The sequence below is a fragment of the Corythoichthys intestinalis genome, chromosome 9 (assembly GCF_030265065.1).
Source record: "Corythoichthys intestinalis isolate RoL2023-P3 chromosome 9, ASM3026506v1, whole genome shotgun sequence".
Lineage (NCBI taxonomy): Eukaryota > Metazoa > Chordata > Actinopteri > Syngnathiformes > Syngnathidae > Corythoichthys > Corythoichthys intestinalis.
Window position 1 is genome coordinate 36,722,616 of NC_080403.1, and position 26,983 is coordinate 36,749,598.

The window sequence follows — 26,983 nt, forward strand, 5'->3', positions numbered from 1 at the left end:
CCTTTCCCTGCTGCTGCTTTTCTTGCTCACCAAGGAGCTGCTTTTTAAAGTTAACGATGAGTGACAGCTCTGAAGCTTTGACCTTGCCAGAGAAGCTTGGGAGCGCCTACCTTGAAAGGGGCCGATTGTATGAGCTTGTTAAACATGTGCTGTTGTGACTCATAGGCTAGGTTCATACTGCAGGTCTTCATGCACAAATCCGATTTTTTTGTCTTTTTCCGACTGGAGTGAGACATTAACTTGACAGTCTGAACGGGACAAGTCGCATAGAAGTAGACCATTTCAAATCCGATCTGGGTCACTTTCGTATGTGGTTTAAATTTGATCTGGGCCACATTTTTCCAGAATTTGGTGGCGGTCTGAGATGTCAAGTCTCCCAAATCAGAATTCATGCAGATAAAACAACAAAATTGCAATAACGGCATTAACCATCAAAGTGAAGTCTAACTAACTGTAGTCTTGAAACAAAAAAAAAAAAAAAAAAGGGAACTAATGCAATAATGGGAGCAATTTTAACAACTTTTAACAGTTGATTCAGGGTAAAGGGTAAATTAGGGTAAAGAATTGGGCTCGGGCCAATTGTACCAAAAAACTTCACAAAAAACTTCACATAGTGTGGCCACTGTTTTTTTTTTTTTTTTTTTTTTTTTTTTTTTGAGGAAAAAAAAAAGTAATTATCACCAATTACTTTGCCAAGTAACCAATTACTCTTACATTCAGGTAATTGAGTTACTAACGCAATTACTTTTTGGGAGAAGTAATTTGTAACTATAATTAATTACTTTTTTTCAGTAAAATTAACAACACTGGTCGTGAATGGGTATAATGTCTAGACCGCAAATATAAAACTACCCCCTCTTTTTCAATCTTATTTCAATGCAAAAAAACACCGTCTTATATTCGGGCCAATATGGTAATAAAAAATCGGAATTGTGCATTCAGACCAGCAGTATGAACTTAGCCATTGTGTGTGAATAAGTGAGCAGCGTGAGCGGATTTGAGTGGACTCATTCAGTAAAGCATTTAAGAAAGACAAGCATTTTGCTGAGTTATTCTTGTTTAAAAATAATTCGGTGGGACAGTAACATATTTAAAAAATATATATATTTTTTAAAATTTAATTTAAACTATACTTTGGGGGAAAAACATGTCTCATATGTATCTTTCCAATGCTAATCTGAATAAATACATTGAACACACACACACTCAAACATGTTTTTTTTAATGTGTTTTTTGTGTGTGTTTATTGGTCCCCATTAACTGCTAAAAATGAGGGATCACTGTAATTAGTGATGGCATGCCATCATTATTTTCTTTCCACCCAGGCACCTGTCAGTAACAAACAATAAACTTTTTCCCCGCTCAGATCAATAACTCATTAGCATTTATTTGAATATTTTATGCAACAAACGGACTTAAAGACAAAAATTCAGTGACACAATCAGACGATATGTACTGTTCATCAGGATAACTATTTACACAATTATTCCGTTTTTTGTTTTGTTTTGTTTTTTATGTCCTTATTTTTGCCTGAAGTTCAGAAATCCCAGTTTTACATCATGAGTTTTATTTAGATTAATTTCAATGTGGCCTTTTATTTGAGAATTATTTCGTCACTCTTGATTGGCTGCGTGTAGAGAGGGTGGAGCTGCGAGTCTGCGACCCGGAACATCCAAACTTGTTTTAAAGAAGGCTGCCGCTTGACAGCAATTTTTTCTTTTTTTTTTTTTTTTTGCCTCCTACTTTATCGGTGATAAGTCTTCGGTGAACAAGGACCTCAAGTATTTTGACTGTGCGGCGTTCGTCGTTTTTCAACTCGACTTTTCCTGCTGGAATCAGTTTGACATGTTTCCTCGCAACTTGAAGAAGAGAGATTCTAACAGATCGGTATGTTGACAAGTTTTTTCTCCAACACACTTTATTTTAAATAATGAGGCATAAACTTGTTTTTTAAAATTATTATTTTTTACGCATCACATTCCCAGTTTATTCGTTTGCGTTACGTTGCCATAGCAGTCGTAACTAATTACATGTGCTGTCAGTCACACTAGCATAAATATATTCAGTTTTTTGTCTAGCAAAGGTGGGTTTAACTTTCATACTTAAAATGGATTCACAGGGATTTTCTAAAAAGTAAACTAGTTAATGATAGAGTCATACTTTTACCACTTTTAGATCTTTGTGGAAAAGTTAGTTCACGTATATTTCATAATTTACTTTTTAAATTTTTTTATCAAATTGTGCTTGGTTTTTATATGCTGGGTGTTTATTGATGGGGAATGTCAGTGACCACTTGTATCCAAATTAGGAGTGGGAACCTCTTGGTACCTCACGATACGATACGATTTGCGATACAAAGCTCACGATAACAATGATCTGACGATATGGCGATACAACGATTATCAATACATTGGTCAGGAAATCATTGTAGGATAGTCTACAAACAACTAATAAACAAAAAAACAAGCTTCTGCTGTGAATTGGAATGAGTTTATCACTAGTAGATGTCCAATCCATTTGAACTGACTGGACGTCTATAGCCGTCAGTGGCAGCCAATGCCAGGCAATGAGGTAATTTTGGGCCATTTAAGGTCATTTACCTGTTGATTTTCAGTTACTTCCTGTTGATTTTAGGGTATTTTATGGGTCACTTCCAGTTTGTTTTGAGTTACAGAACAGGAACTGACCTGGGAATCACCCAAATGAATCGGCAGTGACTCAAACTCAACAGGAAATGACCTGTATATGCCCTAAAATGAACCGCAAGTGACCTGTAAATGCCCTGAAAATTGGACAGAATGAATGTGAATGCTCTGGTTTCGGATGAACGAACGTTCCCAGTCTAAATGGATTGGGCGTCGTGCACCGTCAATGCAGCCTTAGAGTTAACTAAGACTCTATTATAGTGGAAGATTTTGGTAGCAACTTGTTGGTTCCTTTTTATTTATTTATTTTTTTTAGACATTTACACATTTTTAAAACGATATCTCGATTCTTGGCAGGAGCATATCGATAACCTTTTGGGATACAAAGTATCACGATATATCACCATTTCAATATTTGGGCACACCCCTAATCCAAATGATCTTATATTTTTTCCAAGCTAAAGCCTGCTGGAGAGCCACTGAGGAGACAGTCTTGTTGTACTTCTGAAGAGCAGTGTCCTGGATTCACCTTGCACAAATGGAGGTAATTTTCATTATCTTATTAGCATTAACCAAGGAATACATCAAATTTGTTGTGCAAATTTTAATGGCAACGTGAGGAATGTTTGCTGCACTCAGTCAAGTCACAGGTCAATGTAATAACAAAGTCAAAGTTTCTTCCCCACCATGGAACCAGGTGAGTGGTTGAGCTTTTAAATATGACCTAAACATTAATGCTTCATTATGATATAGACTGATTATCTATTGGTATTCTCGGTGCTTAGTAAAATTGATTTGGCCTTTTTTAAATGTATTTAAAGCAACACTAGGTAACTTTTCAACCTTTATAAAATATATTCATAATATTTGTGATAATATGTCGACTGACAAACAGTTGAATGACACCTCTTTTATATCTTGAGGGGGTCTGTATCGCTTTCACCGGCACAAATTAACTTTGTGAAGGGTGGCAGGAACCCTGCCACACACAAAAAGAAAACTACAAATGTGCCTACTCTACGGCATACGTCACTTTCGCCATTCATTATAAAGACAGAAGTCTATGCAAACACTTTCCCGCAAATGCTGCAAAGATGGCGGAGCAACAAAAGAGACAAAAAGTTTTGTCTGAGGAAGAAAAAAAAAGATGCTAACAGGATATACAGAATAAACATTAGCCCGGCTTTCACTGCTGGTGTGACAACACCACCAACACTCTCGTCAACGCTGACGAGTTCGGGTGGAGTCGGGGGTTGGCCACACTAAAGCCACATGGTTGCTAACCGTCATATGCTATTATTTAGCCACAATTGGATTCATTACCTTGTTACTATCTGTCCTACACACAGCCACTGGAAACACAAATGTTGTTTAATCCATCTGCAGGTGACCAGGATTTTTGATTCATTGATGATTTTATAACACTGTTCAGGTGTCAGCTGGTCCTCATGGGAAACGCAGCACTGGTCATCATGGGAAATGCAGTCTTCCTTAAGGCAGAACACTACCGCTTTTGTCTACCAGCATTGCTAAAATCGACCAAACTGAAAAGTTGCAAAGTGTTGCTTTAACTGTATTGTGCATTACACAGTAGTTTTTTTTTTCTTTGAGGGGCATCCACATTAGTGTAATTTATTTTTGTAAAAGAGACGAAACCCACAAATGTATGGGTTTCCATTAGGGCTGTCATAAGTATCGCGTTAACGGGCGTTAATTACTTTTTTAAATTAATCACGTTAAAATATTTGACGCAATTAACGCACTCCCCCCGCTCAGACAGATTTAAATGAAAGTACAGTGAACTGCTTGTTAATTGTGTTTTATGGAGTTTTGCCGCCCTCTGCTGGCGCTTGTGTGCGACTGATTTTATAGGTTTCAGCACTCATGAGCATTGTGTAAGTAATTATTGACATCAACAATGGCGGGCTACTAGTTTATTTTTTGATTGAAAATTTTACAAATTTTATTAAAACGAAAACATTAAGAGGGGTTTTAATATAAAATTTCTATAACTTGTACTAACATTTTTCTTTTAAGAACTACAAGTCTTTCTATCCATGGATCGCTTTAACAGAATGTTAATAATGTTAATGCCATCTTGTTGATTTATTGTTATAATAAACAAATAGTCCTTATGTACTGTATTTGAATGTATATATCCATCTTGTGACTTATCTTTCCATTCCAACAATAATTTACAGAAAAATATGGCATATGGTTGTGATTGTTTGAATTGCGATTAATTACGATTATTTAATTTTTAAGCTGTAATTAACTCGATTAAAAATTTTAATCGTTTGACAGCCCTAGTTTCCATACATGACATGTGACCGGATATTCCAACACCCTCCCTGCAATAACAACATTTAGAAGTCTTTTTGGCCTTTACACCACTGGTGCGCTTAAACATTTAGATTGTTACACTACTGAGAGAAAACCATTGTTCTTCACTTGATAGACTTCAGGAGGGAACATTGGAAAAGCATACATTTACTTAAACATTGTGTATTTTGTACTGTAAAATAATGTGATCCTGCTAAGGAATACAGGTGGTTCAGGTCAGTGTGTGAATGTGTGACTTATGTGTTCTGTTCTGCTGTGGCAATGTAAACCGCAGAGCATCACATTAACTCTAATTTCAATGAGTATCAGCTGACTCCCATAACCTGCCAAGCATACTGACACTCACTAAATGTTGTGGGAAGAAGGAGATGTTTTGATGTCCTCGGGTGTCGGCTGAAGCACATTTTTGTACACAACAAAAAAATCAGAGTTAAATATTTGCTGATTAGAAATTCCAGCTTCGTGTTGGAATTCAAACAATGGACTGGTTGGGAGCGCCGACTTGCAGTGATGTTAACAGCGTGGATCAGCCGAAAAAAGTGACTCTCCAAGGCTGTTTATTGTGCTGTTGTTTTGTCTTCACACCACTGAACAAAAACAACTTAGTTGTGCCAACCCCAAACTGATGAATATGGTAGCAGCTATGGGTTTAGGAAATCCACAATAGAATGGGACGGTCACTTTCATCCTTTGCTGTAAAGTAAACTGTTGTAGGAGTAACAGCAGGCATAGGAATGCGCCCTTTAATTGCTCGTCTTTGCGGTCTCACAATAAAATAAACTTCTTTTCCCTCCAGCAAACAAGGATCAATGCTGTCTGTGGACAGAGGCCATTGGAGGCTGGCCAGCTGTTTTACAGCTCCAGCAAGTTTTTGTCCAAGACAAAAAAAAACCTTTGCTGCATCGCAAAGAATTTACTACCTGACTTTCAAGTGAATATAAACTTGTTTTCCCTTTTTGTATGGTCCTAGTGTAATTATGTGCTGTGGAATTTGGTGGACTTCATGTGACCCAAAAGAGGTTAGACATAGAAGAGGCAGAGACGGCACATATAGTGGAGCAAATAAGTATTTAGTCAACCACTAATTGTGCAAGTTCTCCCACTTGAAAATATTAGAGAGGCCTGTAATTGTCAACATGGGTAAACTTCAACCATGAGAGACAGAATGTGGGGAAAAAAACCCATGAAATCACATTGTTTGATTTTTAAAGAATTTATTTGCAAATCATGGTGGAAAATAAGTATTTGGTCAATACCAAAAGTTCATCTCAATACTTTGTTATGTACCCTTTGTTGGCAATAACGGAGGCCAAACGTCTTCTGTAACTCTTCACAAGCTTTTCACACAGTGTTGCTGGTATTTTGGCCCATTCCTCCATGCAGACCCTAACCCCTAACCCTCTCCTCTAGAGCAGTGATGTTTTGGGGCTGTTGTTGGGCAACACGGACTTTAACTCCCTCCACAGATTTTCTATGGGGTTTAGATCTGGAGACTTGCTAGGCCACTACAGGACCTTGAAATGCTTCTTACGAAGCCACTCCTTTGTTGCCCTGGCTGTGTGTTTGGGATCATTGTCATGCTGAAAGACCCAGCCACGTCTCATGTACAATACCCTTGCTGATGGAAGGAGATTTTCACTCAAAATCTCTCGATACATGGCCCTATTCATTCGACTTCGACAGCTCTTTGGTCTTGGCCATAGTGGAGTTTGGTGTGTGACTGACCGAGGTTGTGGACAGGTGTCTTTTATACCGATAATGAGTTAAAACAGGTGCCATTAATACAGGTAATGAGTGGAGCCTCGTTAGTCCTCGTTAGACCTTGTTAGAAGAAGTTAGACCTCTTTTACAGCCGGAAATCTTGCTTGTTTGTAGCTAACCAAATACTTATTTTCCACTCTAATTTGGAAATAAATTCTTTAAAAATCAAACAGTGTGATTTTCTGTTTTTTCCCCCCACATTCTCTCATGGTTGAGGTTTACCCACGTTGACAATTACAGGCCTCTCTAATCTTTTCAAGTAGGAGAACTTGCACAATTGGTGGTTGACTAAATAGTTATTTGCCCCACTGTATGTTGTTGTTCATGGTGTTAGTCTATGTGGTCAGCTGAAAAAGGTGAAAAACTGTATTGGATTGTTCTTACTTATTACTAAATTTTGAACGGTTGAGGGTTAGGTACACAGTCTACTACTTCATATTATTTGTGTTTATTCAAAATAATATCCTAACTCACACCTTTTTTCCTACACATTGTTTACTGAAAATCCCAACTTTTTGCGTTTTTGTTCTATTACCAAAATTTCAAAAATTCTTAAAGACACAAACTCGATAAACTAACCTATAGTGAAAGTTCTGGCAAGAAGGCCTCAGGGTTCATTGAAAGATTAATCCTACAAAGGACCTTGACTAGAAATACTACACTACATGCTGTGGTCCAGATAGAGTTTTTCCCCTCTTATGTTGCTTCAATCGCACTGAAGGGAGAGGATTCAGGTTTATCTTTTATTGTGAGTTGACTATGTGTGTTGAGGCATTTCTCATTCAGTCAACACAACGGTGAGTTGTTGTATATTGAAAATTACCCAGGCCTATTCAAACATTCGCCTCAAGATGTGCATGTTTTATTTATTTAGTTAGTTAGGAGTTTTTGTCCCAACATTCCGGTGTCTGTCGAATCTGAATTCTGCAACAACTATTTCCTGGTCGCCAGAAGAATGTCGCTAAATTGAGCAGCTGGCATTTGTAAGGTCTGCATAGCAGGAGTTTCCTTTATCGTAGTTGACTGTCTCTGTTGACCACAGTCTGGTAGAAGTAGGAATAATGTTATGATACTTTTAGATTAGTGTGTGAAGTGATAATCATAAAATCATAAAACTGTGTCTGTGATTAATGGTTTAAAAACAACAACTCAGAACAAAAGGGGATAAAGAGTATCTTAACAATGCATTATAAAAGTGACAGAAAAGGGTTGACAGAAGATGATGTAACACCCAGAATGAGCCGCAGATTTTGGCGGTCTACTAGCATGGGGAAGTTCCTTTTTGGGGAAAAAAAAATATATATGTGTTTGTAACTATAAGAGTTAATCTATTGGGTATAGTTGTAGTCGAATGAAGGGCTTATACTCGTTTTTTTTAGGGTTAATTAAGTAAAACAATACACACACACACACACACACTAAGGGTGTGTATTGCCTCATATCTAGGCAATACGATTCGTATCACGATTCACATGTCACGATTCGATTAGATCCCGATTAATCATGATACTACACTTGAAAAATCATTTTGACCCATTATGAAATACTTGGTTGGATTCTTGTTCGTTTTATTCATTTTTGTTATTTGTTTTATTTCTTTACTACTTTTATAGACAACATTTTACCAGGTAGGTCTTTATTTTAAATTCATATTTATATATACAGTATATAGGAAAGTCAATTACATGCAATGACATTTTTCGGTCACCGGGGACACTGCCCCTCCTCCCTCCCCTCAATCTCCGCGTATGCATAAAAGTACATTTATAGCAATTTCTTCCTGGAACTTCATACAGCACTCAAGTAAAAATGTTTTTGTTTTATGTTTGAACAACATATGGCTTTTATTATCACTTTTTGTCTTTTTTTAATGCAGACCTGCTTTAGTCCAAACCTGCCTAAATGCAGGATTCTAAATACTCCATGCCTCTATTTGTGCAGTAAAAGCCAAAATAAGCACACATTTTAGAGACAAAACAACCGGAAGCACCCCGTCTGCCATTGCTGAGGTGTGCCGCCTGCAGCACACAGCCAACAGCAGCTAATGTTACTGTTTACATTGACTGACGCTGGGCTTCTATAGGTGTGTAAATACCCCATTGGTAGCAGCTATCGACTAGAGAGCAATATACAGAAACCACTTGAATTAGTCTAACGTTGTTGTTACTTCACCAGTCTGCACTAAATTCTTTATTTCCATCAAAAACACACGTGATGATAATGATTGATACAGACTTATTTTGAAATAATACGAAAACTGCGCGACGTAATATCGCGATATGTCTCAGGATCGATTTTGTGAACACCCCGTAGTATACGCTGTTATTGTTTCACTGCAGTCTCTGGTAATCTAGTCAGTGCATTTGATGACATACAGTGCCTTGCAAAAGTATTCGGCCCCCTTGAACCTTGCAACCTTTCGCCACATTTCAGGCTTCAAACATAAAGATATAAAATTTGAATTTTTTGTCAAGAATCAACAACAAGTGGGACACAATTGTGAAGTGGAACAAAATTTATTGGATAATTTAAACTTTTTTAACAAATAAAAAACTGAAAAGTGGGGCGTACAATATTATTCGGCCCCCTTGCGTTAATACTTTGTAGCGCCACCTTTTGCTCCAATTACAGATGCAAGTCACTTGGGGTATGTTTCTATCAGTTTTGCACATCGAGAGACTGACATTCTTGCCCATTCTTCCTTGCAAAACAGCTCGAGCTCAGTGAGGTTGGATGGAGAGTGTTTGTGAACAGCAGTCTTCAGCTCTTTCCACAGATTCTCGATTGGATTCAGGTCTGGACTTTGACTTGGCCATTCTAACACCTGGATACGTTTATTTTTTAACCATTCCATTGTAGATTTGGCTTTATGTTTTGGATCATTGTCCTGTTGGAAGATAAATCTCCGTCCTAGTCTCAGGTCTTGTACAGATACCAACAGGTTTTCTTCCAGAATGTTCCTGTATTTGGCTGCATCCATCTTCCCGTCAATTTTAACCATCTTCCCTGTCCCTGCTGAGGAAAAGCAGGCCTAAACCAAGATGCTGCCACCACCATGTTTGACAGTGGGGATGGTGTGTTCAGGGTGATGAGCTGTGTTGCTTTTACGCCAAACATATCGTTTTGCATTGTGGCCAAAAAGTTCAATTTTGGTTTCATCTGACCAGAGCACCTTCTCCACATGTTTGGTGTGTCTCCCAGGTGGCTTGTGGCAAACTTTAAACGAGACTTTTTATGGATATCTTTGAGAAATGGCTTTCTTCTTGCCACTCTTCCATAAAGGCCAGATTTGTGCAGTGTACGACTGATTGTTGTCCTATGGACAGACTCGCCCACCTCAGCTGTAGATCTCTGCAGTTCATCCAGAGTGATCATGGGCCTCTTGGCTGCATCTCTGATCAGTTTTCTCCTTGTTTGAGAAGAAAGTTTGGAAGGACAGCCGGGTCTTGGTAGATTTGCAGTGGTCTGATGCTCCTTCCATTTCAATATGATGGCTTGCACAGTGCTCCTTGAGATGTTTAAAGCTTGGGAAATCTTTTTGTATCCAAATCCGGCTTTAAACTTCTCCACAACAGTATCTCGGACCTGCCTGGTGTGTTCCTTGGTTTTCATAATGCTCTCTGCACTTTGAACAGAACCCTGAGACTATCACAGAGCAGGTGCATTTATACGGAGACTTGATTACACACATTTGGATTCGATTTATCATCATCGGTCATTTAGGACAACATTGGATCATTCAGAGATCCTCACTGAACTTCTGGAGTGAGTTTGCTGCACTGAAAGTAAAGGGGCCGAATAATATTGCACGCCCCACTTTTCAGTTTTTTATTTGTTAAAAAAGTTTAAATCATCCAATAAATGTTGTTCCACTTCACGATTGTGTCCCACTTGTTGTTGATTCTTGACAAAAAAATTAAATTTCATATCTTTATGTTTGAAGCCTGAAATGTGGTGAAAGGTTGCAAGATTCAAGGGAGCCGAATACTTTTGCAAGGCACTGTATATACCTATGCATGCGAGCTAGTCACCACAAAAACAAGCAAAACGCAATGCTTTTATTGTTCTACTTTACGCACACCAGCAAAGTACATTTTAAATGCATTATTATTGCAGCCAACAAAGTCACAGCTTGTAATTGTAGAATTCTCAATCTATATAAGTTTGCCATAAGTAGGACTTTGAAGTGTAGTGACTCCCAGCATCGGTATGCATATTACAGTATTCTTATTGTCATTATTTGTTCGAAGGTCTTTTTTGTCAGGTGTATGAGAAACAAGACCAGTAGAAACCATTCCTGGTTTCGAGGTTGTTGTCATGTGCCTTAAAGCAGTAATGTGAAGTAATTTCTTCACATGCCAAATAGGGTCACTAGTAAAGTAATTGCACATTGTCAAACAAATAAAGCATGAAAAAATAATTTATATGTTGTATATGTGACAAAATAATCGCGTTTCTGAAGTTCGAGCCTGAAAGGGGACGAACCCGGAAGTGATACATCACACTGGGAACGCGATGGCACCTCCATACATACGGCCGCCATACAAAGCCCTTCAAACAATGATTCAAACAGCGATATAAGCGATAGATCAAGCGCAAGGGAGGAGATCCAAGTTTTTGAAGAGTTGGAGGAAGAAGAGGAGCTTGGAATTTTATGTTGGACCTAACATGTATTTGCCAGACGCTAATCAGAATGCAAACAATGTGCCTAGACTACCTGACATGGAATGGATACAAGACCCATCGAGATTACAACATTGGTAAGATATAGGCTGTTATTATTTTCATGATTTGAAGATGCAGACATTTGCACATAATTTTATGTTTTTGTCTATCTGATGACATTGTTAAAAAAAAATAATAATCAGACTTCATGTTCATTTTGGCAGATCCGGCAGCTCTCGTGCATATAAAATAATAATATAAAAACATTGGGGGGAAAGAAGGAGATGAGTCGTTGTTATATCTTGACCGAGTGACCCACACGACACCTTTATTGGCTTTTACAACTTTACTCAATGTCTTGCCAAGTGACTCTGAACAACAACTTTTCTCTCTTTTAGTCAAGGAGTAAGGCACAAACAATAACACATCTAAATGACATGCGTACCCTCTACTGGTGAACTCCCGTATTACAACTAACACAATAATATCCACTATATCACAGTCGTCGATGGCTTTCTCCACTTTATTGTGGCAACAATAAGAAATCAAAGTGGCGTCTAATGGCGTGAGGAAATGTAGTTTTTTCACACAAGCGAACAGATTACAAAGCACCACTTCAGTGTTGTCCGGAGACTACATTTCCCATGATTCACTGCGTGACCTGCGCGCTCGCTGATTCGCTGCGAGATTGACTCAAGGCCAACATGCTAAATTGTCACCTGTCAGCGGCTCTCGCGAAACAAACTAGAAGGCTATCAAGCGATCACCGTGAAAGAAACGCCGAACCGTACAAATGCAATGCAATGCTAGAAGCATGAAGGTGGAAATACATAATACAAATACAAATAAATGTGCACAAACTCACCGGCGGCGTGTGTCTCTTACTGCAACGTGATCGTGAATTACCGCGACGCCGACCCGCTTATGTGCACATCCACACCCCTTTCCCGATTGACAGTGGATTAACCCTTTCGGACAAGATCATAGATGATGCACAATTTAAACACGCTTAAACTAGCGAACGCAACAACAACTATGATCGGGGATTGCCACGAGTTAACTTTCGGCTAACGTCGCTAGCTTATTCTGTTCATTCCACAACAGTTGGCAGCTCTGCTTTGAGAAAGTCATCAGTCATCTATCCAAAAATCACACTTACTTTTTGGCAAATCCTTGATCATAAGCAGACCGGTTAAGGAAGCAGGCATCTTCGAAGTGTTTGCAGCAGAGAACACTACTCGATGATGGCATGAAATTCATTCGCTTCGTGTGAATGAAAGATGTCCATTTACGTGCCCTGCTATCCTTTGGCCACTCATACAACTTTTAGTTTGAGTGAAAACAAAACATTGCCACACACCGCCGTGGCATCTTACCGAGAAGCTGGCAGCTATGGCGGACTTCCCTCGCACTTCCCGGTGTGACATAATTTCCGAAGATTTCCGAAGATTGCCGAAGAAAAGCAATTTTGTTGTCAAGGGCGTTGCTATGGGTTAAACAAAGAATCTGGAAGGGTTGCGTTAAAAAAAATAATGAAAATATGCTTATAACTGTTTAGCCATTGATATTATTCAAAAACATGGTTGGCCAACCTTACTTCACATTACAGCTTTAAAGAAACCCGAATATGAGGTAGAGCTTCTGTTACCTGGCTGCTTTAGGCAGGTTAGGAACAGGAGGTGTTTTCCTTGAACAGCACACTCCCTTTGCATTATTAATGCTTGCCCTAGCTAATGAGACTCATTACCAGGTTTATTACCATGAGCGTTGAGGCAAACATGCTATGTGATAGGGTGTTCTCACATGTCGCTCTTCTTCTCATTGCTTTTATCTTCAGATTGTACAGCACTTAATTGTTACTCTTGACTTAACAAAGGATGGTTTAAGCAAATAGAAATTGCTATTTGCATTCTTCAGTTCCTTCATCCTGTAGGGCAAACTAAATGTTTATTAAAAGTGCAGTCACATTCATATTCAGTGTGTTTGTGTGTGTGAACCAGATCTGACTGGCCCTGGACAAAGCCTACCTCTGTATGCAACATTGCGCTAGATTAAAAGTAAACTGCTTGAATGAGGTGTTGGGGAAGAAGGATGGTCGCAGTAGCGCAAAGAAGTTTCAGGTTGAGCTTTAACCCAACCCTGAATGGCTTCCTGACGTCTGTCCCCTCGGTAACCCAGCGTGATTTGCATAACACAGCTCGGCCCGCTATTCACTGTGTTAACAAGATGGCCTAGCAAATAAACCTGTCAGAGAGCCAAGACATATGAATGGTTTTTAGCTATTTGGGCAGAGCAAAAGAGGACTCTGTTTGAGGAGGTGGGGCGGTGGCTAAGAAAGCACAAGAAGCCACTGGTGGTCGGCACCACACAAAAGATACTGAGCAGATTTATTGCTAAAGCTGTGTGTCTGTTGGCAAGGAGGCGATAAGCCTTCTTGCTGCAAAGTTTCATTCTGTGATGGGACAAAAACACTCAGCGTCCTGCTGTCTTATTCCAGGGCTTCTCTTGTACCACATCTGCAGCGCATGGCAGCACAGCTATAGCTCAGGAGAAAAATGGCTTTTTAAACGATGCATTTTGTTGTGTAAACGGTGTGCTTTGTTCTTAAGAGTAGATCTATTCTAAAAAGGTGTTTTTTGAAGTGATTTGAAAAGGAATCATTTGATTTATGAGTGGTGTAGTAAGTAAAACAAACCGGGGAGCCCTAAATCATACTTTGACCTTTGGGCTCCAAGTCGGTGTTGGACTGACTCTCTACTGGTTTCTTATTTCACTGTCCTGTTCACATAACTGCCACCCTTCCTATTCATCGTTGTTTTCGCTTCTGATTCTCTTTCCTCAATGTTATTCTATAAATTGTATAAGTGCACAATACAGATGGGAAGGCAGAGAACACTAATTTGTACTCTGAGAGCATGATGCATGGCTGTCATGGAAACAGGGTCGGCCGTACCTTCTGTGACCTGGTGGGTTTAGTCACTCAGCTTCTGAATTCCAATGAATTAAGAGCATTGACATTCCACAGAACATACTGTAATGTGATCATGAAATGTGCACAGATCATTTTCTCATCATTTTTTTGCATGCGTGAATTCACATGACCATAGGAGAGGAGGCATGATGAAAATTTTTGAGAGATACAAGGCAAACCTATTTTGGGGTCATCCCATTCTCCAGTTTATTTAACACCAATCCTAAGTATCGGAACATATTTTCAAGCGGATACAAGTGTGATCTCGCTTCGTAAAATGTGATGTTATGTTGCATTGTTATTTAACGAAGTAAAAACCTTTCAAATTTACATTTCCTTGTTAAACATTCGATGAACACAACCTTTATCAAAAGTTCCACTATCATAAAATAAACATTGCAAAGTGTTCTAAAATGACATCCCGTACAACGTACTCAACCAGGACATCAGAAATGATCTCAAAATATAGTATAGCATAATAATCGCTCATTTCCGCCTGTTTCTGTGAACGTCCCTGCAGGGAGTTCCCAATCAAAAGGTATCTGTATGAAGAAGAAAATTCCCTTGTGTTACTTTTTTGCTTATTTTTAAGATTCTATAGCCAAATATACAGCCCGATTTTCACGTGCCAGTGAGTGTTTTTTGGGATACTGAGTCTGTAGTCATAAAACGTGCTTTGTGACTTTTATTTCCCCCATACTCAACTCAAGTTTAAAAATTTAATTGATTGTAATTTAACTAGTCTTTTGAAGAACACATTAACTGTCGGAATCAGCTGACGGCTGACTATTTGGATTGTGTTCCAAATGCATGGCAGTGGACTGAACTGGTGTCCACGTACAGTACCTCTGGAATGATTAAGGGTTTGAATGAAGTGACTGGTAGGACTCAGAGAATGATGATAGCTCTTTGGTGCACTTGAAAAAGATGATGGTGATGGTAAAATCGATGGGAATGACAATACAGGTAGTCCCCGCCATTTACGAACGAGTTTCATTCCTGCGCTGGTGACATAAACTGGATTTTCGCGTAAATAGGAATTAAACCTTTAAATACCTCAAACCACCCTTTAAAAAAAAAAAAAAAAAAACTATCAAAAAACATGGATATGTATCTCATTGTACTGTCCTCGCCAAGACGTTGGAGCTAAGTCCTAGCTAGACAGCGAGCTAAGCTCCGAAATGACGATGTCAGATGTCCATGTGGTTTGCTGACTGTATTCAGCTGCTTATGACCTCAACACTTACAGAATGAAACTGAAATACAATGAAATCAAAATTAGGGGCAGTTTACATGGCGACTCTGCGACACAGAGACGCAATGACTGAGTAGCGGACTCGCCTCGCGTGCATATGGTTTCGGCGAAGACGAAAAATTCTGAATCTTGCCTCCAAAGTGAAAGAATCCAATTGCGGGGGATTGAGGGGGATTCCTCGGCATGCATATCAAAGGCTCCCGCAGTGCGAGACCGCGCCGTTAACGTCTGCACTCGTACACGTCACATTGGGCGTGCGCAGCGGTGCTACTAAACATTAACACCAGCAAATATGGCGGAATGTCCGCTTTAATTTACTGTTTTAATATTTTTAAATTAAATATGTTGAATGTTTCACTTTTTGTGCCTTTTTGAACAAAAGAAAAATGCCATTGCTTCGAGTGGGCGGGCAAATTTTTTTCCGGGCTGAGGGAGCTTGGTGGGGTCAAAGTGCATCATTCTCTGTCGCCCTGTAAATCTGCACTGCCCCCTAGGACCTGGCTTAAATACTACATCATTTTTATGTGGAATTGTGACATTGTTCAAATGGAGAGGCAAATGCAAAAAGTTTTTCGTATTCTTGGAGAGTCACCATATAAACGGCCCCTTCGTCTCATCTTCAATAGCAGCAATTCAAGCAGTTGGGGGCCCCGTGGCGTGCCGTGTCGGCTGGGGGGCTGCGGCGGCGGCTCGTGGCCCGGGTGGGCGGACGGGGTTGGGGACGGGCATGGGGTTGGTGGTGCGTCCCCTCTTGCCATCCCCGAGGGCCGGTAAATAGGCGCGCGGGTGGCCCGGGAGACCACCCTGGATTCCGGGGGGGGTGCGAGGGCTCCTTTGCTGGGCTGCGGGAGAAGAGATGGACTGCGCTGCCCCCCCGGGCTGGCTGGGTGGGGGGCGTGGCCCTGTGTCGGCGCCCGCGTGGTGTCTCCGCTCGTCTGCGTGGCCGCTGCATGCCAGGCAGGGCTCGCGCGTGGCTGGATGTTATTTGGCGCGCTCGGGCGGGGGGTCCCGGTGCCCAGATTGGCGAAGGGGCGGCATAGGGTCGGTCGCCAACGGGCTTACACTCACAAGGGATTCACACGATTACTGGGTTCTAGATCACAGAGATGATTTGTGTACACTCTACCCCTTTCTATCACTTAGCTTATAGACTCCCCCACTTTCTTCCCCTTCTTTCCCTGGTCAACAGGCCCCCCACATGGTGTCAACCGGGAATACTTTTAACTGTCGATAGCACCAACATATTGGTAGTTAGTGTAGTTAGGCGTTCAATGTATTTCTTGTTGTTGTTTGTGTTTCTTCTCTTGTGTTACTTTTCTTCTGTTCCCCCATAACCCCTTCCTGTTCGCTGTTTTGTCATAATAAATGAGGTATGTTGAATGATCACAAAGGGAGTATGTCAGACTCTCAATATGAAACATTAAAACTGTTCAGACTATCCGGGCACTTAGACTTCCATTCTCCATATCAAACAGCTAAACAGGACAGGTTAAAAAAAAAAAAAAAAAATAGCAGCAATTCAAATTTGCGTTTACAAGTAGCTGCTGATACAGCAATAACAAACGATTAGCATGTATCAGTTAATGTCCGCACATGATCAAACACAATCACATGAACTCACCCCAAGTATTCGACCACAATTGAAAACACACAATAAGCAGTATAAAAGGGGTTATATACAGCCGTCGCCTCTGGATGCTTTACAAGCAACAAATGTGCGCGCACCCTGTCACCGCTGTCACTCGGTTGCTCTGTGTGTGGAATGGGCGGGTGCGTCTGTACATGCGTTCGCTTGCTGTTCTATGCTTCCTCCGCCAAAATAAAAGCATGTATCACAAAACAAAAGTCAACATTTAAAAAAACAAAAACGACGAGACTCAGACGTCCTAAAGTCAAAATTGCGGAAGTCGGGTCCGTCATAACCTGGGGACCACCTGTAATGGTTAAGTTTGGACAATCAATCAAGTCCCTTAAGTTGTGGATGAGCACCCCCTTAGCAAAATAGTTGATATGTTATTGAAAAACGGAGATCACTTTTTGGTTATATCAAAACCTTAGTTTATAAGAATTGGGCAATGTGAAGGACATAACCTGTATATTCCATGCACATCTTAGTGAATGGAGTGTGAGTTGAATGAATACTACATGTCCTTCGCACAACAATGGTGTCAACTTGCTAAGATGGATAGCTCTGTGTTGTATAACACAACAGGGGGTAATGTCATCTTATCTGCTGTGTGGGCTGCAAATTTGTAACAAGAACCCATCAAAGTGTTGTATTACTACACTACTCTGTGCTTGTAATTAATCTGGTTACTTTCATTATCATTGGTATTATTCGAATCCTTGCTGTGACAAGCAGATTATTTATTAGGCTATTACATTTCAACAGTACAACAACATTACATTGCTGTTCGGCCACGTGTTGGTTATCTTCTGGTAATCTGCCTTTCTCCTGCATTCCAAAAACATGCTTGCTAGGCTCATTGAATACTGAATTGTGTAAACGTGAGCTTGGATGGCTCTTTGTCTCGTACATTCACAACCCTAACCAGGTTAAACAGTAACAAAAGGAGTCATACACTTTGTATGTTGTATGAAACATACATAGATCTGGTGTAGGATGATGAGGGATTTTCATTTAATTTAATTTGTTAAATTGTCCAGCCAAACCCTTCACACAGCAGTCTGCCTACCTTTTAAGTGACCAGCAGGAGGCAAAGTTGTCTAACATTTGCAAGTTTTAATTGTTACTTGATACGACCTACAAGGCAGGTGAAACTCATTTGGTCTTTTACGGGTATGTACTTGCCAAGAAAGGTTCTGCAGGAGAAACAGTTACATTCAGTGCATTCACTGTGATGGCATACACATATAAGATTTTTATTGTATCAGACTGCTGTGTAAAGCTCTGCTATGCCCTTTGGAAGCGCCTGCATTAATTTTCGCCACTTTATCCCATATGTGCAGCATTATAGCGGCCCCCATGAAGGCTCACAGAATACTGCATTTTTCACGTGTCATTTTTAAATATTTCATATTGATTTAAAACACACTAATAAATGTATGATACGTCATAATATCATCATACACTATGCTATTCAATGCGTAATGAATTTACTGTATTTGTGTGGAATGGATTTTTCCCAAATTATTCCTTGAAGCAAATTCCACAAAGCCTAGTACACTTACTTGGGTGCAACCAACAGAGGCGTTATTGGTTCAATCTATACAGTATTTTTGTCTAAGAAGCAATGATGAATTCAATGCCCATGTTTTCATGCTAAGCAACATCTGTCTGGCAGCCACTACAGGCAGCATCATTCCTCTCAATACAGCACTGACTTTAAAAACGTGGTGAAGAAGACATAGAGCATGGCTCACTAAATCGGGACCTCGGTGCCACTTTTCCTGTCGTGTTTTCCACGTCCCTCTCCCCTAACACACATGAATCAAATGATTATGTCATCAGCAACCTGTCCAGAAGCCTGATAATGATCCTGATTATTCTGATTCAGGTGTGTTGGAGGAGGGAGACATGGAAAAGTGGCACCGAGGTCCGGATTTAGTGAACCCTGATAGAGTATCCTATCCAATCGTATAATTACAAAAAAAATCTGTTGTTAATCATCCCTGTCGTTGGTCACAGAAAATTGCTTCAACTCAGACCTGTTTTCCTAACATAGATGTTCAGTAAAAATATTAACAGTAGGGCTGTCAAATGATTAAAATTTTTAATCGAGGTAATTACAGCTTAATTAATTAATCGTAATTAATCGCAATTCAAACCATCTATAAAATATGCCATATTTTTCTGTAAATTATTGTTGGAATGAAAAGATAAGACACAAGACGGATATATACATTCAACATACGGTACATAAGTACTGTATTTGTTTATTTTAACAATAAATCAACAAGATTTATTAATTAATTAACATTATTAACATTCTCTTAAAGCGATCAATGGATAGAAAAACCCCTCTTAATGTTTTCGTTTTATTAAAATTTGTAAAATTTTCTATCAAAAAAATAAACTATTAGCTCGCCATTGTTGATGTCATTACACCATGCTCACTCCCCAAACCTATAAAATCATTTGGACCCAAGCGCCAGCAGAGGGCGCCAAACAACAAAAAACAGGTAACAAGTAACAAGCGGGCATTACACTGCTGTCATTTTAATCTGAGCGGAGCATGTGCGTTAATTGTGTCAAATATTTTAACGTGATTAATTAAAAAAAAATTAAAATAAAATAAAACTATTACCGTCCGTTAATGCGATAATTTTGACAGCCCTAATTAATAGAGAAATCATGTTAATAAATTTCTTCTGGTGCCTGTTTGTTCACATGAACAAATGTATTTATCGACATAACTGGTCCCAATTTGCTGGCTCATTCTGATTAACATGAACTTTCAAAGGAAAAAATCGTGACAATTAAATGATAGTTGTAATTTATGTGGCTAAAAATGTATCCACCTGGTGGTAGATAGTCCAATACTCATGTACAAAAATCATTTGATGAAGTGCATATCATATTGTAATAACTGTAATAATGAAATATTTTAAAATAGAATTAATCTTGTGAAAAACATGACTTTTTTTTTTCCACAATACGAAGAAAAATGTTTGCCACTTGACAAGGCAAAGTCGACACATTCTTATGAGAAAACCTCTCGAATTCTCCCTTGACTTGTAAAAGCTAATTCAGTCAGATATCGCCCTCGTGCTTATCCATGCCTTCATGAAGGCTTAGTGGAATAAATTGCCTTTGAAATGTCATTAAAAATGAAGAGTTCAAGCCTTATTGCTGACATTTACACAGCAAGGTAGCATTTATTGCAAAAAGGCCGTCAACTTCAATATGCTAAAGAGAATCAATTCAGTATGTCAACCTTAGTGTTTCCTCCCCATGAACCTTTGCATGCTATTTGCTGGATAGCATTGGTTTGTACAGCTGTATAATAATTTAGCGTTCATTTTCCACCCTAAAATACAGGCGCATCTTTTACACAGTGGGAGTGAAAAACATTCATCACTACTTCAGCAGAGATTTCACTTTGTTTGAACACCTGCTCGCCTTCATTTTGGTTCTCAAGGAGCATCAATAGCTCTCCCACCAGGTGGATATGTTTTCAGCCACATAAATTAAAACAATCATTTAATTGTCACGATTTTTTCCTTTGAATGTTCATGTTAATCAGAATGAGCCAGCAAACTGGGACCAGTTATGTCGATAAATACAGTTATTCATGTCAACAACCTGGCACCAAAAGAAATTTATTAACGTGATTTCTCTATAATTATAGTTACAGAACATCTATGTTAGGAAAACCGATAAAAGAAAGCCTACTACTATTACAGTTTTGTTGTCATGTTCAAATGGCTCGTAATGTATTGTGCGAAGCAAAAAGCAAATACAGGTTTTTTTGTTTTGTTTTGTTTCCCCGACAACCCCTAGCATCTGAAATAAGATTCTGTCCCGATCAAGAGTCAATTATTAATCTATGTGCCAGCAGCTGAAATGTTTTGAAGTTAACTTTGATGTGATTTTATTTATCCTATTAATCTTTTCGAGAAACAAAATTGCTGTTACTTTGAGTGCACTACCCTATTACTTCTTCAGCACCCATCCATTCCACACCTCACTAATCCTTTGTCTGTGAGCTTGTGTGTGTGTGTGTGTGTGTGTGTGAGGGGGGGTTGTATGTGTAAAGATGGAAGTGCATTGAGGCCCATACTTCAAAGATCTTCTCAGTCTCTTCCCCCTCCCTTGTGTATGTCTATTTCCACAAACTGTAATGATCCGAGTGAATAGCAATTTAAACTAATTACATTCTTCATGAAAGGTTTAACTGTTTAGAAGTGTTAAATAGAAGAGTGCTTTACAGTATTTGTCTGACCGCGGTGTGGCAAGTAATAGTTTATGCAATTGGCAGAATGTACTCAGATATGAAAGAGTCACTAGATGGTAATTACTGGCTTCATTTCACGTTAAAAAGCAATATTCTGGTGCAATGTAAAATCCATGATTGCTAATTTATTGGTGGACCTCACTGCGGGAAATTGTAGATCCCAGCCCAGATTTGGTGCAGTGGTTAAGCACAGAAAAGGATACACGCTGAGGCGACCAGTCTCTTTTCTCTCTCAAAATTAAAAATCTGTTGTGTTGTTTAACCTTTAAAGACCCCAGAACCTACTGAAAGCAGCAACTCAGTTGTCCATACTGTGACTTAAATGTCGATCTGTCTGTTGTGTTGATGTATTTTATTGGTTTATGGACTTGTATAGTGGAGATTGGTATAATGACCCAAACAAATAATAGTCTCCAGTACTCAGAGCTGTTAAATCTGAGAACATTAACCCTTAGATGCACAAGTTACTGGACCCTACACTCTTCCATAAGTGGGTCAAAAATGACCCATATTAGAACCAATGTGTTTTTATGCCATTTTGGTGAGGAATAATCACTTGTATATTAATTAGTATGATATTTAGGGCCACACAAGAACGATTTCATGCTTGAAATATCGTTATGATTCAATTAACATTTTTTGGTAAAATAAAAAAAATAAAATAATAATAAAACTGAACAGCAATAGACTTTATCCTTCCTTGTATTTTATCATCAATGATGAAGAGCTCCCATGTAGGGATGGGAATTGATAGGATTTTTACGATTCCGATTCCATTATCGATATTGCTTAACGATTCGATTCTTTATCGATTCTCTTATCGATTCTAATTTGGGGAAAAAGAAGAACAAACATTTTGATTGGCATTGAGTTTGTTTAATCAGAAGTCACAACCTTAAAAACTCACAACAAGGTCAAAAGAGGCCCAAAGCCTCAATATTAACTATGGCAATAAGTGGCAAATGCACAAGAATGTAACATTTTACTGAAACATTTTTCTAATAGAAATAAAAAATATTGGTATATATTGGCATATAGGTCGTTCGTCTGCAGTTAGCAATATGTGTTAAACTTGCAGGGGTCCCCAAACTTTTTCCAGTGAGGGCCGCATAACTTTTCCCTTCCCTGATGATGGGCCAGGGTCAGTTTGTAACAGAAAAAGTGTGACAATTGCAGGCGTGCCTAAATGTAAAAAATTCTTGTTTTTCAGAAAGCCACAATCAAATAACCCTTTCTGGATATTTCACGGAACAAAAGTAAATAAAACAAAAATAATAATATAATATAATAATAAATAATAATAATAACACTATTAATCAAATAGATAATAACCAAATAACCCTCTCTGAGTTCTTCACAGAAAAAGGCCATAAAATACTTAACACTTGAGAAAAAAAAAAAATATTCAAAATGCTCTCTGGTATTGTTCAGGGGGCCGGACCAAATGTCGGGGCGGGCCGTAGTTTGGGGACCCCTGTTAAAGTATTATTTACCAGTATATTGAAATGCATGCCTTTTAGTTATGGTGCTTTCACGCTCAAGTGGGGGCACCCTTGCGCTTCCTCACGCGAAGAAGAGCGCGCTCACGTGAAGAAGAGCACTTACACGCGAAGAGGAATGCCGGATCCAAGCGAGTGAGCGAGTTAGTGAGAGAGGGAAGCACTGCTACGACCCTACGTTCTTTGCTAATGCTTGTAAAATATCTACAGAGGCAACGCCTGTATGTATCATCTTTTGTTTGTGTGTTTCCACTCGCGATCGGACACTTAAATCCAGTTGTGTAGTGGTTTGAACAATGTGCTAATGCTAGCGAACGCATGCTAACTGTTTAGTTACTACAGCTAATCATCGCTGATTTATGTTGATGCAAACCTGTTTGTTATTGGGGACGAAATTGATTTGTTTCATTTCTATTTTTAGTTTCACTTCTCAAGTGATGGTTGAATAAAGTCAGCAAATTATACCAATGTCTTCTGTATTGTCATTTCGGAGTTTAGCTAGCTGTATAGCTGTCTCGGTGAGGACAGTGCAGTCTATTCCCTCCCGATGCAGTTATCTCCACCTTCCCTCCCGATGCAGTTATCTCCACCTTGCAATGTTTGCAAGTCGTTTTGCTGTAATTTTTCCTAGTGAAGTGAAGTGAAGACACACTTTCGAGCGTTTGAACCTACGTGCTGTCATTGTTATGTTTATGGCTGCAATGCTCGTGCTAAACCATCGTAACCTTTCATTTTCACCCTCTTTCCTGGTGAAGTGTAGCCAAACTTTGGAGCGGGTGGTTCTTGGCGCCATGCTAGTTTGATGTGTTTGGACAACAAGACAGTCACGACGCAATATGCGTCTTCAGGACTCGTTAAAGGGATCGTTAAGGCTTTTTCATTGTGATGTCGAGGCCTCGAAACACTAGGAACCGGTTCCGAATTGGAATCGGATTTCGATTCCCATCCCTACTCCCATGCATCTTTTTGGTGAGACAGCGGTGCTAAGCCCTTTTGGAGGCACTGACCATTTTCTGAGGATATTGTGGCTCTGTGTTCTGCCCTGGGTGGGATATAATTCTCTCTAGTAAGAGCCCTACCAACTCATTCTGTTGGCCAAGATTTGGACACTTTCTTCTTCAGAGGACACATAAGTGGAATCTTATGAGTCAGATTGATCCTGTTTAGTTGGATTTCCAGGTGGACAACTGCCACTGCCACCTGAACAATAGTCTGAGGTCCTCATCATCAGAAATTTCGGACACTTGACCGTCACTGCCTCTTCATAGTCCAACATCTGTAGGACCATTTCAGCCGTAAATCTAGCACAAATCTGATTTTTTCGTGTTTTTCCCACTCAACTGAACGGGAAAAGTTGCATAAAAGGAGACCATTTTCAAATTCGATCCAGGTCACTTTTGTATGTGGGTAAAATCCCAACCAAGCCACATTTTTCCAGAATGTGGCTGCGGTCCGAACTGTCAAGTCCCCCAAATTGGAATTCATGCAGCAATTAACATCAGCAAAGAGCGAGAGAGACAGGGTGCTACGGTAGCGGTGGAGCTGTGCATTAGCGTTAGCGACTAGCTTGAACGCGGCTTTTGGGGAAGTAGCGGGCTTGACAACAGTCATAAAAAAATAAAATGGGTTGAGAATAAGCCTGACAATGCTCGGTTTTCTCTCTGTTCCAATGCTCCTGCGCATGCGGGCCAGTTTGCTCAGCGCATCTTGGACTGCGAATTCAAGCGCATGTGTGATACTTGAACAGGCTCAAAGGACAAAGGCAGTCTGAACGGGTACGCCAAAAAAACATATGACAAAAAATCAGAATTGTGCATTAGGACCTGCAGTATGAACCTAGCCTTAGTTAGCTAGCTAGTTATGAAGTAGGTTAATTTGTTGATAAATAATAAAGAGTCATGAAATACACACAAAATACTATATGGACATAATACTTACAGTACACGTATCAGCTCTTGCTGTGTAAAATAATCTTCTTAAGGGATGTCACTTTTTACATATCTAGTCTTTGTGGTGCACGGTAAATTTATTCCTGACAGCCAAAGTTGATACGAATGAAAGATTCCCATTGGATTCCATAGAAAATGCATGTGGGTCATTTTTGACCCACTTTTGGAAGCTTAGGCTAGTAATACAAAAATGACAATTTCATCAAATGTATAAAGATTTCATCAAAAATTTTAATGACATTATATCAAAAACATGTTTTTTGAGGAATACCTGGAATATGAATTGATAACAATTTTTCATTCCAAAGATATTACAAGAAAACAACCTCACCGGGTCATTTTTGACCCACTTATGCATCTAAGGGTTAAGAAAAAAATATAAGGTTAATTTTCTGCAATGGTTGATTTTTTTAGGGTTTTCTTTTAAAGCAGTCTTTCATAACCTGGGTTCGATCGAACCCCAGGGATTTGGTAAGTCTAAGGGGTTCGGCGAAGGTAAAAAAACGCAGAGTCACTGTACGCTGATTAAATCTAGGCAAAGTGACTTTTTAGACAAGGTTTTGGACTGGTTTGCTTGCAATTCACAGGCTTAATCCATTTCTTTTAACTGCTAGTCCTCGATCTGATGGGAGGAGGAAGTGGTTTGCTCAGTGGAAGGTTGACTCGCACCTGGTGTGAGGGAATACAACAGACAAATGGGCAGTGTGGTCTCAAATTTTGACCCGTTTATAAAACACGCTGTCAAAATGAGAAGAATTTTGAATGTTAATTTGCAAAATTATTAGCTTGCTGCCTTAGATACAGTGGAGAGAACAAGTATTTGATACACTGCCAATGGGTTTTCCCATTGACAGTGTATCAAATACTTGTTCTCCCCACTGTATATTGGTTTTGAATTTGCAAAAAAAAATATGATTTTCTTATTCCGAAGGGCTCGGTGAATCCACATGTGAAACTTGAGGTGTTCGGTACCTTTGGCAAGGTTAAGAACCACTGTTTTAAAGGGAAACTTCAGAATTTTTTACATCAGGCCTAATTTTCGAGTTAGCGGGGGTTTACTTACTCACAGGAGTTGGTTTCAACAAAGTTTGTTAGTTATTTGTTAGTTGCAGGGTTCAGGAGTGGCTAAGCTAGCGCAAGTCAATGGTGCTTACTAGCATGCCAATAAAAATAAAATATTATTAACAGATTCAACTGTTCAGACGAAGCCATGTCGTGATCAAAGAGAGAAACAGTGCAGTGCGTCGATCAGGGTGATTTGGGGGAAGGCGAGTACGTTTCAGTCCAGCCCAAAAAATTACCGGTGAAAAAACGGATGTGACATCACTCCGCCCTGCTTGCCTAGACAGCCTGTTCCCTGTAGAGCTGCTGGATTACAAATGTTGCTGTTCGTACTACAATTATTGACATACAATGGTAAGTTTTGATAACTTTATCCTGAAAACATAGCCAACATTATTTATTGCATGGGTCGTCAGTGATTCTCATGCGTGCATATGTTGTCTTTTATTGGCATGCTAAGTTAGCACCATTGACTTGCGCTATCTTAGCTATTTCAGAGCCCTGTAACTAACAAATAATTAGCAACTCCACCAAAAATTAAACCCCACTACCACGAAAATTAAGCCTAATGTCAAAAATTCTGAACTTCCCCTTTAAGATCAAACAGAATCAAAGTGTAGATACAGTACAAAAGTGTGATCATGTTCTGCCTGCCTGCGTCTTCTTCTCTTAGTCCGTCACGTAATGATTTATCGTCTGCTGTGTAGGCGAAGTGTCGTCTTGGTTCTGTTCAGTTAAAGATGAGTCAAACCTGAATGCGGTATGCTGAATGAGCTGTGAAGGTGTTGTGCTTTTCTTCAAGGTGTGTGTGTGTGTGTGTGGGAGGTGGCTATGGGTTTGTGTTAAAAGCATAGCTTTTAAGAGAGATCTGTGTTTCATAGATGAGATGAGAAAGTGGGCCTGAAATGCCGAGCT

At 39.4% G+C, this 26,983-nt stretch overlaps 1 protein-coding gene across 1 annotated transcript in view; it reads left to right on the plus strand.

Annotated features, from left to right (window-relative positions):
* The first annotated feature begins 1,744 nt into the window (after positions 1–1,744).
* Positions 1,745–26,983, plus strand: part of prickle2b (prickle homolog 2b) — a 192,281-nt gene continuing 167,042 nt past the window's right edge. Inside the window, exons 1-2 of the mRNA XM_057846143.1 lie at positions 1,745–1,887; positions 3,104–3,189. Of these exons, the coding sequence (XP_057702126.1) occupies positions 1,846–1,887; positions 3,104–3,189 (128 nt within the window). The 5' untranslated portion in view covers positions 1,745–1,845. The remainder of the gene's footprint in view (positions 1,888–3,103; positions 3,190–26,983) is intronic.